The sequence below is a fragment of the Brassica napus genome, chromosome A5 (assembly GCF_020379485.1).
Source record: "Brassica napus cultivar Da-Ae chromosome A5, Da-Ae, whole genome shotgun sequence".
Classification (NCBI taxonomy): domain Eukaryota; kingdom Viridiplantae; phylum Streptophyta; class Magnoliopsida; order Brassicales; family Brassicaceae; genus Brassica; species Brassica napus.
Window position 1 is genome coordinate 14414408 of NC_063438.1, and position 18042 is coordinate 14432449.

At 37.8% G+C, this 18042-nt stretch overlaps 1 protein-coding gene across 1 annotated transcript; it reads left to right on the plus strand.

Annotated features, from left to right (window-relative positions):
• The first annotated feature begins 5023 nt into the window (after positions 1 to 5023).
• LOC106355556 (beta-galactosidase 15-like) lies at positions 5024 to 9380 on the plus strand. Its single transcript, XM_048779025.1, has 15 exons — positions 5024 to 5030; positions 5511 to 5599; positions 5688 to 5896; positions 6220 to 6286; positions 6375 to 6467; positions 6563 to 6706; positions 6789 to 6877; positions 6968 to 7073; positions 7172 to 7259; positions 7332 to 7450; positions 7800 to 8100; positions 8181 to 8290; positions 8373 to 8594; positions 8681 to 8892; positions 8993 to 9380. The coding sequence occupies exons 1-15, from the start codon at positions 5024 to 5026 to the stop codon at positions 9378 to 9380; spliced, it is 2244 nt and encodes a 747-aa protein (XP_048634982.1).
• Positions 9381 to 18042: the final 8662 nt, after the last annotated feature.

Sequence of the window (18042 nt, forward strand, 5' to 3'; positions counted from 1 at the left end):
TTGGCCGCAGATACGTCCGCTACCGAGTGTGTGAGATCGGTGCCGCTGCCTCCGTTAAGGGGAGTTTTGCACGTATCCGCGCGTCGTTGGTTGACATGTCTGACTGGTGTGGCTTTTGCGGGTTAGATTGATCCGTAAGTCCCCCTCTTCTAGCGCCAAACTGTGGGAACCGAAATTCGCACTGTCGATTTCGTTTAAATAAGGAAACTAAGAAAACCCTAGTTTTTCCCAGAGGACCACGGATATCTGTTAATTACCACACGTCAAGCAATCAGAACACGAGAATAACAACGATAAAAATAGAAATCGAAAAGAGAGCAAATAGATCTTATTCCGAATCTGCGTATGAGCGTTACAACAAGGTATAAGCCTGGGCTCGAGAGCTGTCGGCGAGATTCCTAGTTCTAGCAACCCTAAGACGGCTAAACCTAATTGAGTCGCAGCTCGAAATAACAAAAACGGAAAGTTGCCTAAATCGCTAAGTGCTAAGTTTGCTCTGAAAAAGTTTCCCCTGTGCTCCTCGCCTAGGACTCCTTATATACTAGCTCCAAGGTCGGTTTACGCTTTTACTTTCTGCCCTTAAGCCGTCATAGCATAAAATGGAGATATTCCATTTTTCCCGATCTTCACAATTATCTTCAAAACTCCGTATTTATCCGCGGAAACTTGACATTTATCCTTCCTCGCGGGCCAAGCGCGAACCATGCTGTGGTTCACGGGCTTTTGGTTAGGAAAAATCGTAGGATGGGCCTCGAGTCGTGTTTTAGGTCCCTTTGGGCCGTCTTCCGACTCGACACGTTTACTACGAGTTTTCCGCGGTTTCTAATCCGCGAAGTTTGATCGATGAATTAGAATAGCGGGAAACATAGACTGAGCTTGCTACGGTCTTCGGGAGATAGCATTCGAAGGTTTGACGAGAATGCAAGGACTGGTGTCGTATCGATGTTCGGAAAGGTTCAATCGCTACACAGCGACCGAACTTTGGCTCGAGCCCGGTCGCTATGTAGCGACCGAGCGAAACGAGTGCTCGGTCGCTACGTAGCGACCGAGCTTCGGCTTGAGCTCGGTCGCTACGTAGCGACCGAGCGGGACGATCGCTCGGTCGCTACGTAGCGACCGAGCTTGGCTGAGCTCGGTCGCTACGTAGCGACCGAGCGGGACGATCGCTCGGTCGCTACGTAGCGAACGAGCTTGGCTCGAGCTCGGTCGCTACGTAGCGACCGAGCGGGACGATCGCTCGTCGCTACGTAGCGACGAGCTGGCTGAGCTCGGTCGCTACGTAGCGACCGAGCGGGACGATCGCTCGGTCGCTACGTAGCGACCGAGCTTGGCTCGAGCTCGGTCGCTACGTAGCGACCGAGCGGGACGATCGCTCGGTCGCTACGTAGCGACCGAGCTGGCTGAGCTCGGTCGCTACGTAGCGACCGAGCGGGACGATCGCTCGGTCGCTACGTAGCGACCGAGCTTTGGCTCGAGTTCGGTCGCTACGTAGAGACCGAGCGGGACGATCGCTCGGCGCTACGTAGCGACGAGCGGGACGAAGCTCGGTCGCTACGTAGCGACCGAGCTTTGGCTCGAGCTCGGTCGCTACGTAGCGCCGAGCGCGAAGATCGCTCGGTCGCTACGTAGCGACCGAGCGGCCGATCGCTCGGTCGCTACGTAGCGACCGAGTCTTTGGCTTGAGCTCGGTCGCTACGTAGCGATTCCGAGCGGGACGATCGCTCGGTCGCTAAGTAGCGACCGAGCTTGGTGAGCGGTCGCTAAGTAGCGAAGAGCGGGACGATGGTTTGGTTTTTGAATCCCAAAGAATACTTCTTCGTAGAAATAACCTCGTATAGTTTATTTTTACGAAAAATTACATCCCTTTTTAACTCTTTCGGAAATACGATCTCTGAGGATTTTCGGATGGTTAATTCCGTCGTAACCGTTTTTTGACCCCACAGATTGCTCGAGTCATTGCCGTTAAGGTTTCAACCTGTTTGGTCAAGGTATTACGAGCTTATCTGTTCTTCCGATCTTTTCTATAGTGGCGAACATCTTTTTAAACTCATCGAGCGTCGCGGCGTTGGCTTGTGCGTTGGCCGCGGATACGTCCGTGCTTGAGAATGGAGATCGGGCCGATGCCTCCGTTAAGAGAGGTTTGCACGTTATCCGCGTCGTAGTTGACATGTCTGATTGAGAGTTTGTGGCTTTGCGGGTTAGATTGATCCGTTTAAGTCCCCCTCCTTCTAGCGCCAAACTGTGGGAACCGAAATTCACACTGTCGATTTCGTTTAAATAAGGAAACTAAGAAAACCCTAGTTTCCCAGAGGACCCGGATATCTGTTAATTACCACACGTCAAGCAATCAGAACACGAGAATAACAACGATAAAAATAAGAAATCGGAAAAGAGAGCCAAAGTAGATCTTATTCCGAATCTGCGTATGAGCGTTACAACAAGGTATAAGCCTGGGCTCGAGAGCTGTCGGCGAGATTCCTAGTTCTAGCAACCCTAAGACGGCTAAACCTAATTGAGTCGCAGCTCGAAATAACAAAAAACGGAAATTGCCTAAAGCTCTAAGTGCTAAGTTGCTCTGAAAAAAATCCCCCCTCTTGCTCCTCGCCTAGGACTCCTTATATACTAGCTCCAAGGTCGGTTTACGCTTTTACTCTTCTGCCCTTAAGCCGTCATAGCATAAAAATGGAGATATTCCATTTTTCCCGATCTTCACAATTATCTTCAAGATTCCGTATTTATCCGCGGAAACTTTTCATTTATCCTTCCTTGTGGACCAAGCGTAAACCAGGCTGTGGTTTACGGGCTTTGATTAGGAAAATCGTAGGATGGGCCTCGAGTCGTGTTTTAGGTCCTTTGGGCCGTCTTCCGACTCGAAACGTTTACTACGAGTTTTCCGCGGTTTCTAATCCGCGAAGTTTGATCGATGAATTAGAATGGCGGGAAACATGGACTGAGCTTGCTACGGTCTTCGGGAGATAGCATTCGAAGTTTTGACGAGAATGCAAGAACTGGTGTCGTATGACGTTCGGAAAGGTTAAATCGCTACACAGCGACCGAACTTTGGCTCGAGCCCGGTCGCTTCGTAGCGACCGAGCGGGACGACGCTCGGTCGCTACGTAGCGACCGAGCTTGGCTGAGCTCGGTCGCTACGTAGCGACCGAGCGGGACGATCGCTCGGTCGCTACGTAGTGACCGAGCTTTGGCTCGAGCTCGGTCGCTACGTAGCGACCGAGCGGGACGATCGCTCGGTCGCTACGTAGCGACCGAGCTTTGGCTCGAGCTCGGTCGCTACGTAGCGACCGAGCGTGGACGATCGCTCGGTCGCTACGTAGCGACCGAGCGGGACGATCGCTCGGTCGCTACGTAGCGACCGAGATTTGGCTCGAGCTCGGTCGCTACATAGCGACCGAGCGGGACGATCGCTCGGTCGCTACGTAGCGACCGAGCTTTGGCTCGAGCTCGGTCGCTACGTAGCGACCGAGAGGGACGATTGCTCGGTCGCTACGTAGCGACCGAGCTTTGGCTCGAGCTCGTTCGCTACGTAGCGATCCGAGCGGGACGATCGCTACGTAGCGACCGAGTTTGGCTGAGATCTCGCTACGCTACGTTAGCGACCGAGCGGGACGATCGCTCGGTCGCTACGTAGCGACCGAGATTTGGCTCCGAGCTCGGTCGCTACGTAGCGACCGAGCGGGACGATCGCTCGGTCGCTACGTAGCGACGGAGCTTGGCTGAGCTCGGTCGCTACGTAGCGACGAGCGGGATGATCGCTCGGTCGCTACGTAGCGACCGAGCTTTGGCTCGAGCTCGGTCGCTACGTAGGCCGACGAGCGGGACGATGCTCGGTCGCTACGTAGCGACCGAGTTTGGCTTGAGCTCGGTCGCTACGTAGCGGACCGAGCGGGACGATCGCTCGGTCGCTACGTAGCGACCGAGTTTGGCTGAGCTCGGTCGCCTACGTAGCGACCGAGCGGGACGATCGCTCGGTCGCTACGTAGCGACCGAGCTTGGCTCGAGCTCGGTCGCTACGTATCGACCAGCGGGACGATCGCTCGGTCGCTACGTAGCGACCGAGCTTGGCTGAGCTCGGTCGCTACGTAGCGACCGAGCGGGACGATCGCGTCGGTCGCTACGTAGCGACCGAGGGGACGATCGCTCGGTCGCTACGTAGCGATCGAGCGAGACGGATGCTCGGTCGCTACGTAGCGACCGAGCGAGACGGATGCTCGGTCACTACGTAGCGACCGAGCTTGGCTCGAGCTCGGTCGCTACGTAGCGACCGAGCTGTGTGCATGCTTGGTCGCCGCGTATCGATCGAGCTTGGCTTGTCCGCGGTCTGATTTCCATACTCGAGCTTGTCCGCGGCCGATTTGGATACATGTCCGTTGCCTTCGGACAATCGGTATTTAGTGGTTCGATTGAGATTTGGACGATATTTTACTGCAAGGCTGTTCGTAAAGATATCTTTACGAAGATTACTTTTCGTAAAAACGGTTATGCTGATTTTTACGGACTTTCAGACATTGATTCCGTCGTGACCGATTTTGACCCCAACACCCAATATGTTTGATAATTATATTACCTTAAGTTCTGATTCCCAGAAAACAATTTAGAGAGACTAAGTGGTTTAGATGTTTGGAAATTATATATACTATTTCCTTTCTAAGAAATTTGCTAACTTTTATTTGTATTCAGAAGTTTGAATTGATATGTTATAAATTAAAAAAAAAACTAGACAGAGAGTTGTTATATCTAACATATAACAAAATGAAATCAAACTCTCTATTAACATGTCTACCAAAATGTTAAAAACAACTACTTTTGAGTAAAAAGTGGGGATAAATCAATACGAGTTTTTGTATATATTTAAAAATCTGGAAAATCATATATATATTTCTCGTTGTCAAGTTAGTAAAACAGTTATTCAATGGTCATACATAATATTTGATCAACAAAAACAAGATATTTATTATATAAAAAACATAGGTTGTCGAGAACATTATTTTTATCGCCTTTGTGAAAAATGGAAAGTAGTAAAATGATTCCAATTTAAATTGTTTAAACATGTAGATTAATATAAATATGAAGCTTTTAAGATTCAAAATTATTTACAAAACAGTTAACTTTATTATTCAGACATGTTTTAAGATATAATAAATTGAAACCAAAGTTCAACAACCAAGCTATATCGATTCAGTTTTTTTGGCATAAAATCTATTATTATCCAAATCAAATCTAAATTGTATATCTGGATAAATGCTTTTTGTTACTGTCACGATAATTATTTTTAAATAATAAAAATTTAGAAATAAAATTTCAGTTAAAATTTTAGCTTTTTATTGCAGAAAATCTATAATTATCTAAATTATCTGTAAGTAACAATTTTATGCCGCTATAAAAAGCTTTGTTTTCTTCCATATTTCTTCATTAAAAAAAATTCTAAATAAATATGGCTTCTCTAAGATTTATTTTATGTTGTGTCTTAGTAAATTGTGCATGTGCCACAATAGTTTCTCATGATGGTCGAGCCATCACCATTGATGGTCATCGCCGAGTCCTCCTTTCTGGTTCAATCCATTACCCTAGAAGCACTCCTGAGGTATTTAAAATACCATACATCGAACACTATGAGTCGCTTATTCTTCTGTGTTTACTACTAATTATATTTGTTTTGTTAATATGTTTAGATGTGGCCAGATCTTATAAAAAAGGGTAAGGAAGGTGGTCTTGATGCGATCGAAACTTATGTTTTCTGGAATGCGCATGAGCCTACTCGCCGTCAATATGATTTCTCTGGAAAACTAGATCTTATTCGATTCCTAAAAACCATTCAAGATGAAGGACTGTATGGTGTTCTTCGCATAGGACCATATGCATGTGCCGAGTGGAATTACGGGTAATATAATAAAACAGATTTAACTAGTCTCTTTAACTGCAGTATATATATCAGTTTAATTAGTCTTCATAATTAACATCTTGTGTAGTGATATAACTATTTCCCATATATTGTTTAGATCGGTAAATGGTCCACTGGATTGATTTTATTAATCAATATACCAAAACTTATATATCGTAAATGTCCTCATCTAGTCTCTTTAAATTATACATATATACATATATATAATAAATTATCATAATGAGTTAGCCTCTTGTATTATGATATTATGATTTCCCTTGTAATATTTTTAATTTGTGAGTTATCTAATCATTTTTAAATAGAGGATTCCCTGTGTGGCTGCACAACATGCCCGGAATGGTGTTCAGAACTACAAACAAAGCATATATGGTAATTTTACTGATCAGAAATATTCTTTTTTTTTTTATCAAATATGTATTCTTCTTAATTAAATTTTATATGGATCATTTATGTATAGGATGAGATGCAAAACTTCACAACTATGATAGTAGACATGGTCAAAAAAGAAAAGTTGTTTGCATCACAAGGAGGTCCAATTATCCTTGCTCAGGTGATCGATCTATGTCCGAAATACATTATCCCGTCTGGTAATGTTATATAAAGTTCTTAACATAATTGTTTTAATTATTTTTATTAATCATACAGATTGAAAATGAGTACGGAAATATAATGGGACCCTATGGAGAAGCGGGTAAATCATACATTAAGTGGTGTGCAAACATGGCTCAGGCTCTCGATGTTGGTGTTCCATGGATAATGTGTCAACAAAATGATGCCCCTCAGCCTATGGTAACAAGATCAGCCTAGTTATAATGAATATTTATTTTAAGATATTCAAAGGTTAACCATTTTAAATCGTTTTCTTTTATAGTTGAACACATGTAATGGCTTTTATTGTGACAATTTTACACCAAACAATCCCAACACTCCAAAGATGTGGACTGAGAATTGGACCGGATGGTTAGTTTTATTTTCAGTATGATTAAATATTTTTCTTGCTTTTAAAATATTTTATCATATATAAATATTGTGTGTCTTATATTTGTTTAGGTTTAAGCAATGGGGTGGTAAAAATCCTCATAGAACAACTGAAGATGTTGCATTTTCTGTTGCAAGATTCTTCCAAAGAGGAGGAACTTTTAATAATTATTACATGGTAAAATATAATAATTAAAAAATAATTTATTTAATTACGTAAGCACACAAAATAGTCATTAATTAGAATAATAAATTGAAATACTTTTACTTTTATAGTACCATGGAGGCACCAACTTTGATAGAACCGCAGGTGGTCCATACATCACAACTTCATATGATTATGATGCTCCCCTAGACGAATATGGTAAATTTAAATTATAGTCATATTTTAATCTATTTTTGCAGTTTCTATTTTTTTAACATGGGATTCTACTAGGTAATTTGAACCAACCAAAATACGGTCATTTGAAACAACTTCATGATGTTCTTCATTCTATGGAGAAAACTCTCACATACGGAAACATCTCCACCATTGACTTTGGAAACTCCGCATCGGTAATATTCTTGTAATTTTTTATCAGTATTGTACATGTTATTCTTGAATTAGTTACTTATCACAAAAATGTTTTATAGGCAACAATTTATACAACCCAAGAAGGATCTAGCTGCTTTTTGGAAACGGAAATGAAAATTCAGATGCAGCAATTAGTTTCAGAGGAGAATCTTATGTTGTCCCAGCTTGGTCTGTTACCATTTTACCGGATTGCAAAACAGAGGCTTATAACACCGCCAAGGTTATTTCTTTTAGATTTTTCTTTTGTGGATTTTAAAATTTCATGCTAACAACCATTGTTCATTCAAAGATGTAACAAAAATTCATTGTTTTGTTGGTTTTAAATTTTAGATTACCACTCAGACTTCAATGATGGTTAAGAAACCAAATGAAGCTGAAGAGGACCCTTCAACTCTAAAATGGTCATGGAGACCAGAGAACATGGACAATTTCCTTTTGAGAGGAAAAGGAGAATCTACAAACACACAACTCTTTGATCAGAAAGTAGTAAGCAATGACCAAAGTGATTATCTATGGTATATGACTACCGTTAAGTTTAGAAAACGAGATCCATTTTTGGGTAAAAACATGTCTCTCCGCGTCAATAGTACTGCTCATGTCCTTCGTGTTTTTGTCAATGGAAAACATATTGGTAAGTAATCTCATGTATATGTTTTTAAAATCTCTACAATACTAGCTTACAATAAAAAAAATCTTTGATTTATGTTTTAGGTAGTCAACACGCTGAAAATGGAAAATTTCACTATATTTTTGAGAAAGATGCAAAGTTTAAGTCCGGCCGTAATGTCATTTCTCTCCTTATCATAACTGTGGGACTTCAGGTAACTTATAAAATATTATATTATGTTGCATTTTTAAGTTCTATTCTAACAAAAAATAAAATTTTGTCAAATTTCTTTATAGAACTATGGTGCTTTCTTCGAAAGTGTTCCAGTTGGAATCACTGGACCGATTTCAATTATTGGAAGAAATGGTGATGAAACCATAGTTAAGGACTTGTCTTCTCATAAATGGAGCTATAAAACCGGTTTAAATGGGTTTGAGAACAAACTCTTTAAAACGGAATCACCGTCTAAATGGTCATTCCAAAGTGTACCATTGAACCGAACCATGACTTGGTATAAGGTAATTAGATATTATTATTCATAAGATTACTAACCAAACACTTGTTGATTTAGTATCAAATAATATCATATCATTTTGTCTTTCAGACTACGTTCAAGGCTCCATTGGGAAATGATCCAGTTGTTGTCGATCTTTTGGGACTTGGAAAAGGTACAGCTTGGGTCAATGGAAACAACATTGGACGCTATTGGCCGGCATTCATTTCAAGCTCTGATGGTTGTTCTGCGAAATGTAACTATAGAGGGGCTTATTATGCGGAAAAGTGTCAGACCAATTGTGGAGAACCTACACAAAGATGGTACATTTTCTACAAATTATTAGGTTACAAATTCAAATCTTTTAAATATAAAACTGAGGAACATTTATTGAATTTTTTTTTTGATTCCTTTCATGAACAGGTACAATGTTCCTCGTTCTTTCTTGATCACAGAAGGAGATAACACACTAGTTTTGTTTGAGGAGATGGGAGGAAACCCATCGCTTGTCAATTTTCAAACTACTATAGTGGGAAGTGTATGTGCCAACGTCTATGAGAAAAATGTTATTGAGCTTTCATGCGATAGGAAAACTATTTCTGCCATCAAATTTGCCTCTTTTGGTAACCCAGATGGAAATTGTGGATCTTTCGTAAAGGGAACCTGCGAAGGAAGTAAGAACGCTGTTGATATTCTAACAAAAGAATGTGTCGGAAAAGAGAAGTGTTCCATTGATGTCACTGCAGAAAAGTTTGGAGTACCAGATTGCAGTGGTGCTGCTAGAAGGCTCGCTATTGAAGCTATATGTTAAGTGTTTTCTAGATTTATGGTGTTTTATCGTATTTCTAAATTATGTAGTACTTTTCATTTTCAAATATTTAGTTCAATTTACTCATTACTGGTTGTGAACTTATTCAATAAATGTACACATTATTCTTTTTCTCTTGGAAAATCCATGGTCATTTCTTCTCAACAATCCCCATTCTCTCTCAAAAATAAGATAATTGTTCTCTTCAGTATCTATTACTTTTCTCTTTTGTTTATATTTATATCTTTCTTATCTACTACATATATATTCTCATATGATTTTATCTAATCATTAATGAATTCAATGACATTTTTATTCTCTTGTATATCAAATATTTTTATTGAACATGCTTTTTTTTACGTCAAACGGCCATTCTATTACACAAACTTGAGGTGGTCTGGGTAACAAGACCGGAATAGAACAACCAATGAAAAGTAACTCCCGATGGAAGGATCTAGCAGTCTTAGCTAAAAAATCTGAAATTTGATTACGCGCTCATGGAACATGAGTGATGCAGAAATCCGGGAAGCATATCTGTAGCGTCTCTATCTTCTCCAATTCTATCGCAAAGCTTGGCCAAGGATGAGGTTCCTCTAACATTGCAATCAGCTCCTTACAGTCCGTCACGAAGCTCTGGCATGTTGAGTGTTGGAGCATATTCTCCATTGCCCACCGCAGTGCTTCTACTTCCGAATGCAAGGCTGATTTCACGTCTAGTAAGATTTCTTATCCCCATGAGCTGAGTAAATCCCCCTACTGTCCATCCAAACCCATCCACATCCACTAAAATTGGCAGATGAAGTCCAAGATCCATCTAACAAGCATATATTACCCAAGCTTATGACTTGGGGGCTGACCACATTGTTCTCTTGTACCCCTGGTTGTACCACTTCGTTCGCATCAAACCAGGCCTGACATTCACTCTCTGCATATCGAACCAACTCCAAAGGATCTCTATCTATCCCCCTAAACAGTTTATCATTCCTAGCCATCCGGATATACCAAATTATCCAGGGAAAAGGGTACCTGTCTTGTTTCGACTCGATAATAGAGTTTTTCCTCCATAATAGGTAGTCCATATTTGTGTAGACACTTGATACTGGAAATAACTCTGGGCTTGTTGGAGTTGCTGATAAGGTCCAAGCCTGTAGCGCTGGCGGGCATTCAAAGATGGCATGTGTTACAGATTCTTCTAATTCTCCACATCTTGGGCAATAGTTATCACATCTCATATTGCGTCTTTTGCTAAATACCTTGTTACTGCCACATGCCCAGTTACAACTGCCATATAAGATGACATATCTTTGTAGGTGCCTTCAGCTTCCAAGCAAAGGCTTGAAGCTTGGTGATACTCGGCTCCAAGATTTCATGCTCTTCCCACGTGTTTAATAAATTTTGGGCCACCCAATATCCAGATTTAACCGTGTATTGGCCATTTCTTGTGTAGCTCCAGCAAAAAATATCACGACGATGAGATGAGTTTATGGCCAAACTTCTTATGAGCGGTATGTCATCAAAATTGACATAGTTCTCCAATAGTCCAACATCCCAATCCTTCGCTGTCTGATTAATGAGATCAATGATTCTCATATTGGGATGCATAACTGGTGTAACAGGGATAGCCGGCCTCGCTGGGATCGTTAGGATCCCTGGATCCTCCCACACCTTAACATGTTTAATGAATATGTTTAGAATGATTTCTGATGTAAGAACATGGAGAAACACATTCTTCTAAGTCAATGTATTCTATGTCTTTATATCACATTTCTCTAACTTAGACTTTTGGTTTTGATCTTTATCTTTGAAACTCTTATGCATATTGTATTATATTCTCCTTCCTGTAGATATTACTGGAAGTTCAATAAAATTTTAAGCGCGTAAAATAAAAAATTTCATCACGAAGAACAACATATTTCATAAAAAATTATTTTATATTATTTCTAGATCCTTTAAATATTTACAGTAATGCAACGACTTCTTAAAAAAAAAATTTATGCCCTTTAAATTATGAATTTAAGTGTATTATATCATACACTTTAGATCTACAAAGCTCTTTAGTTATATAAGATTCTATATATATAAGTTTTTCCGCCTGTCACATACTAATAAATTTATATTTTGTTTCATAGTCAGTATATGAATATATACTATGTTTCCTTGAGGATTAAGTAACAAAATACATAAATCTTTTGAGATGTTTAGATTTGAAATGACCTCTATGAAAGCATAGTTCCCAAGTATCACTAAATGACATTGGGCATGTTTCTTTGCTCATCTATCAATACCATCTATATAGTTTATTCAGTTATTTCAGTCAAATGATTCATCTTAATGTTGTTTGTTTATATTCAAATTTTCAGTTGGATAGAGCATCTAAAAAGAAATGGTTTGCTTCCTTATTTGTTGTTAATTTCCATCTCAATATATAAAAGTTTCAATTAGAAAATTAACTAGAATCCTCATACTTTGATCTAAATATATTTAGAACTTGATTTTTCAATTTTGAAAAAAAAAGTCAAATTTTATGGTTTTCATGGTAAATCATTATTTCTTTTGGCGGTGTCTTGGGAAAATGTGATTTTTAGGTTTTCACGGAAATGATATTTTGTAGTTTTGCCAGAAAAAATGTAATTTTGCAGTTTGGAGGGAGGGGTGGTGGGAAAATATAATTTGCGGTTTTGACAGGAAAGTTATTTATTTCTTTTTTAGCAGGAAATGTGATTTTACCAGTTTGACGGGAAAATATGTGTGGGAACCAAAATTCGCACTATCGAATTTGTATGGGGAGAAAGCGTAGCTTTTACGCCTTCTTTGAGGATCCGGGTCTCTTTGAATACAACGACAAGTGATCAAGCAATATTCAAAAAAAGAGAAGGTAAATCGTAACGAAATTGAGAGCAAGAGATTAATATGCTTAAGATTCGGGTCTTCTTTGAGGATCCGGGTCTCTTCGAATACATCGTAAGAGCGTTTGCGATGTTACAACAGATTGTAAAAGTCGTGGCAGCAAGACCTGTGAGCGAGCTCTCTAGTTCTAACCACCTAAACCTTAAACCTAGTTGAGTAGCAGCTCGATAACTTAAACGAAAATAAGCCTAAAATTCTTTAAGTGTCGAGTTTCTCTGTGAATTATTATGTGTCCCTTCCCCTCTGCCTAGGATCCCTTTATATATGCCTCTATTGTTGTTTGTCTTTCTTTTTATGTCTTGATTTGGTTTTATCCTTTTGCGGAGATTCTTCCTTATTTTCGTGAAATTCATGTTTATCTTAGAAACTTTAAATTGATCCGCCTTTTTCCATTTTTCTTCATCAAAGTCAAGTAAACCGACATTGCAATCCGGGATGGTTTACGTTTCAAGTCATGAGGGGGCTTTCATCGTGTTTAGGTTGTTTCAGACTGTTATATGATTTATGCGTTTCAGACGGGTTTTATGTCGTTGGTCTTCTGAAATGAAGAAAATCAATTCATTTTGTCTCAATCATGATGGTGTTAAGTTAACCATTCTCGACTTGACATTTGACTTAAAATTTTATGAGAAAAAAACATCTTACTTGTTTTCTCTGTAAAATCTCACCGAAAATTCTGATTACGACTATAAAGGACATTTCGAGCGAGATTCAATCGAGAACATGATGAACAGTGGATATCGAAATGATGAGGCTTCATAGGCAGTGTGAATAGACATTGATGGGGAAGAGAGAGTACATGGGCGATGAAGACTCGAGAAGAAGATGTTCGGACAATGACGACTCAAGGAGAAGGTACCATGGGAATGTTGTTGGGAGATGAAGGCATGAGGCCGCTTGAAGGGTGATATGGACTAAGGAGGATCTTTACGGGCGATGTAAAACGAGATGAATCTAGACGGGTGATGCAAAACGAGGGGCCATGCTTGATGGGATATGAAAATTATGATGTCATGTGTGATGGGCAATGCAAATCGTGATGCTAAGCTTTACGGGCGATGCAAAACAAGATGTATTTCTTGATGGGCGATTCAAAGCAAGATGTCTTGCTTGATGGGCGATACAAAGTAGAGAGGATAAGAGAAGTGGACCCCACGGGCCATGAGGAGGCTTCATGGGTGATTCTGAGCAAGGACATGGTGTTTGGTGTGCAATGCTGAACAAGGAAGAGAAAGGAGGTCGGTCCCATGAGTGTTGATTCCTTTCTATAGTTCCTTTTTTTTCTCTGTTGATCGCTTCGTATATTTCTTGAACTTTTTTTTGTGTGGAAGATTATCTTGCATATTTTTTACGAGAGTTTTTCGACGGAAACTTTCTGAATTTCGTTTTACAGAAAATTGTTTCGTATAACTGGTTTTATGAAAGTTTTCCGTTAAAATCTTCCAAACGTTGTTTTGCGGAAGATTGGTTCGTAAAATTTATTTTATGTAATTTTTCCCCATAAACTTTCTGAAAGCCGTTTTACGGAAGATTGTTCCATAAAGTTTGTTATTTCTCGCATAAACTTTTCAAATGAATTTTTCCTGGTCTTCATGTTTGGAAATAAATTCTTTGATTCCTTGTACTAGATGAAAAATATGAAGTTTTTTCTTGTATCTTATGCATATAGACTCGGCTTATGTGGTAAAGATCTTAAATAGATCTTAGAGAGAGAATTATAAATACATTTGAGGCCCAATTGCTATTAACTGAACCCGATCTAAACATATATAAAATCCGGATGGAATTAGTGTTGTACCTGAGAACTCGAAAACCCGAAGGCCACCGCTAGTTTATGTGGAATATGTGATTTCTTCATTGGAAAATTTGCAAAAATAGAACAAAAAATCAGCCTCTTTGTCCCTTTAATATAAAACACTTTTTGTCCTTTTCTCCTTTTTACTCTTTACATTTTCAAAACCTATGAAATAGTTTTACCCTTTAGGATAAAAAATGGTTTTCTGAATCAAAACAAATTATTAAAAAAAATAGAAAAATTAGATGAAATACCCATATACACAAACTTGTATTTTTTGGGTTGAAAAACTTGTTAAATTAAAATTTTAAATTTTGTTTTACGGAAAGTAGATTTCATATTCTACAAAAGATGGTTTGGTAGAAATTGAATTCCAGGTTAAACAACTTGATCTACTTTCTCTAGAACCAATATTCTACTTTTAAATAAAATTCTAAATATAAAGAATGTGAAGTCTACGCATTGTAAAGGTGACTATATTTTCTTTGAATGCAGATTCTACTTTAATAAGCAATTCTAAAATTCTAGGAATACGAAATCTACACACAATTCAAAAGACTACATATAGTAGAATCTGCTTATGAAATTGTTTTATGGTTTCTACGCAGTGTAGAAGGTACATTCTACGAATAAGAAAACCTGATTTCCGAAAATTTTGGAAGTTCAGTTATGTAAATATTCCAAGAAAATATTTTTAGTCTTCTAACTATCCTAAAACGTGTAGAGGCCAGGCCGATTTCTTTGTCAAAAAAAAATTGATTTAACCTTTTCTTCTTCTTCAAACTATGATTTCTCTAGAGTTTTTCTTTTGATTTTCACACACTTTTGTTCTATGATGCATATCTATACGACATGTGGTGTATGAAAATTAGGTGCAACAACGGGATAGATTTTTTCAGCTGATGACAAAAGGGGTAGGTTACTGTTATTGGAATCGAGTTTTACCTTAGAGGATTTAAAGAGAATGTTTTTGGAAGATTTTGGTATTGAAGAAGATAGCTTAGCCGATTTGGAGTTGAGTTATATCCTTACTGAGTTGATCAATTCATCAACATATCCACCTGTGAGCAACGACCGACAGCTTAAGAATTTTGTTGTTTTTGTTAAAAAGAATGTCTAGACTCGATTGTGTGTAACATATAGAGCCAAGGCTGAGAATCGGAATGAAGCAGAATTTGATCTTAACAAAGTTGCCAACAGATTCAAGTACTGATGAAAATGAGGGAAACTCGTTTTACAGAAGGGACGAATCAGAGATGCATAGCGAGAAGAAGAAATAAAAGATGAAACGTGTCAAATTTGATGGGGAGGAGGCCTATGATGCTGATACCATGATCTCTAAAAAATATAAGAGAAACAATATGTCCAAGATTTCTTTGCTCAAAGTTGTTAAGAAGGGACAACTTTTATGAGAACAAAACTTTGCTGAAAATGAGTTTCGAGATTTGTGCAATGAAGCATAACTTCAATTACCAAGTTATCAAATCAGAGAAAGAAGTTTGGTATATTAGATGCGCGGATAATGCATGCAATTGGAGTATTGAGCAAAGTGTTTGAATGAATCTACATATTTCATTTTCAAAAAGTATGTTGGTGCACATACATGCGCACTTTCAAGCAAAACCAAAAGGGGTAAGACTGCTTCGGCCAAAACTATAGACAGTATGATTATGCATAAGTATGAAAGCGTCAAGGAAGGGCCAAAATCTAATGATATCATACAGATTATGCATATGGATTACAGATGTGAGATCACATATTCTTTAGCAAGGGATGCACGTGAATATGTGGTCAATGCAGTTAGAGGTATTCTAGAGACAAGTTATGGGAAAATGCCGAAATACTTGCACAAGTTGAGAGAGGCTAATCCGGATACACATTCATCGTATGAGATCGACAGCAATGGGAGATTTCGGTACATGATTATTGCATTTGGGAAATCAATATGAGGATTTAACATAGTCATGAGGCGGGTGGGTTATTGTGGTTGACGGGACTTTTTGAAGAATTGGTTGCAACTGCTGTAGATGGAAATTATAATTTGCATCTTATTGCATTCGGGGTAGTCGACTCAGAGAATGAGCATTCTTTGAAATGGCTTATGAGACAACTAAAGGTTGTCATTGATGATGATCATCATTTGGCTTTTATTTCAGACAAACATGGGGCCATCGCTAAGACGCTTGAGAACATGTATCCAACAGGTAGTATACATGGTATATACATTTATCATTTGTTAAACAATTTGGTAACATATTCCATGGAAAGGACTTGTTCGATTGGTTTCAAAGGCGTCAAAGGCTTTGGAGATAAAACTTTAAAAATAGAAAGACACTAATTTAGTTGTTGTTTTGAAATTTTTGATGCAACTTTTGTTAATGCAAGAAACAAGAACTTGATATGAATTTTAAGTGAGTAGCAAATGATTTTGTCCATAATTATATGTATATTATCTAATTGTGAGCAATAAGAATCATTAATATAAATATTTTAAATAAAAAGAGATAAATAAACAAGAAATATAAAGTTAAGTATACTTATGTTTGGTGATCTTCGGATATCCATTCGGTTTTGGATATTAGCCGTACGGATTCAGATATTACCCGAACCGGTGAAATAAGTAATTTGTTTGGTTGTTCTAATTAGATGATTTTTAGACCGAGCTGGTAAATATATACTAGACAAACATTTATATTTCGAGTCTGCACTTGCATTCTATAACAGCTTGATATATTAAATTTGAACATTAACCTGTTAATATAGTTTGCCGGTGATTTTTATTTCAAAATTTTGATTCTTAGATATGAATATGGAGTGAAACTAATTTTTACATGTGTCCAACTTTTTTAATTGACGCTTATGTAATTCACTAAATTCATAAAAAACATTTAAAAGGGAAACTTAACTCATATCAATGAAACAAAGACGAGAACAAAAGCACAATTCTATAGAGATAGAAATCGAAATCACTTATGGAAAGTCAATAGTAAACAAATCGAGGGCAGAAAACCTAATATCCTTTTGTCATTGTACAATCGATGTTGCCTATTTAGTTTTGGTGATTTGTGTTAGCCGCAAACCTTAATTTTCTTTTGTGCATATAGAGTCTTAAAAATAATTAATATGAGATGTAATATGTTAACTTTCAACAACGATGATATATTTAAGAGACCAACATTTGTATTTATCATTTTATAATCGATAATGATTGTAGTGTTGCAAAAAAATCATTTCATAAACAAATATTTTTTATAAGAACTCACTCTGCGCATGCGCGGATTATCATCTATTCCATAATTATTAGAAAAATAGGTTGGTCAATATAAGCTTATATTATACTTTTTACTAAACTAACTATCAATCATTAAACAGTATACAAAAGAATATTCTCGCACTTTCCTTAAGTAAGCGCTACAAAATTACCTAATATGAATAACGTATATATAACACTAATGATTAGAATAATAAATATTTGATAACAATTTTTGTATCTTAGTTTTTTTGTTTAATTTTATATTATTAAAATATATTAAATAATAACATTAACCATATAATAAAAAAAATTTTTTTTTATATGTTATATTTTAAATTTTAAAATGACTATAAATTACTAAAAACGTTAAATATTTCATACTAAAATTTTGTGATCAATGATTTAGTTTTTTTTTGTAATAACAAGATACAAATAATCATAAATCATATGAATATGAAATCGCAAGTAATAGAAATTCATATATATATTAATTTAATTCATATAAATTAAACTATATAACATATGAAATACATAAATATATTAATTTCTAAATTTGTATTGAAAAAATATTAAAACTTTAGTATTCTAATTTTGAAGTTTTCATTAAAAAAATTGCACATTTTTGTGTTTACCATATAAGTATAAATTCTCAATAATATTTATATTAAAATATACTACTTATCTATCGTCCATATCATTGAAACTTAGTT

Bases quoted from the DNA above. Each gene is read 5' to 3' on its own strand.
- LOC106355556 (XM_048779025.1), top strand. The intron at 5,600-5,687 runs GTATTTAAAATA...TAATATGTTTAG, and splicing joins ACCCTAGAAGCACTCCTGAG to ATGTGGCCAGATCTTATAAA. The intron at 8,291-8,372 runs GTAACTTATAAA...ATTTCTTTATAG, and splicing joins TCATAACTGTGGGACTTCAG to AACTATGGTGCTTTCTTCGA.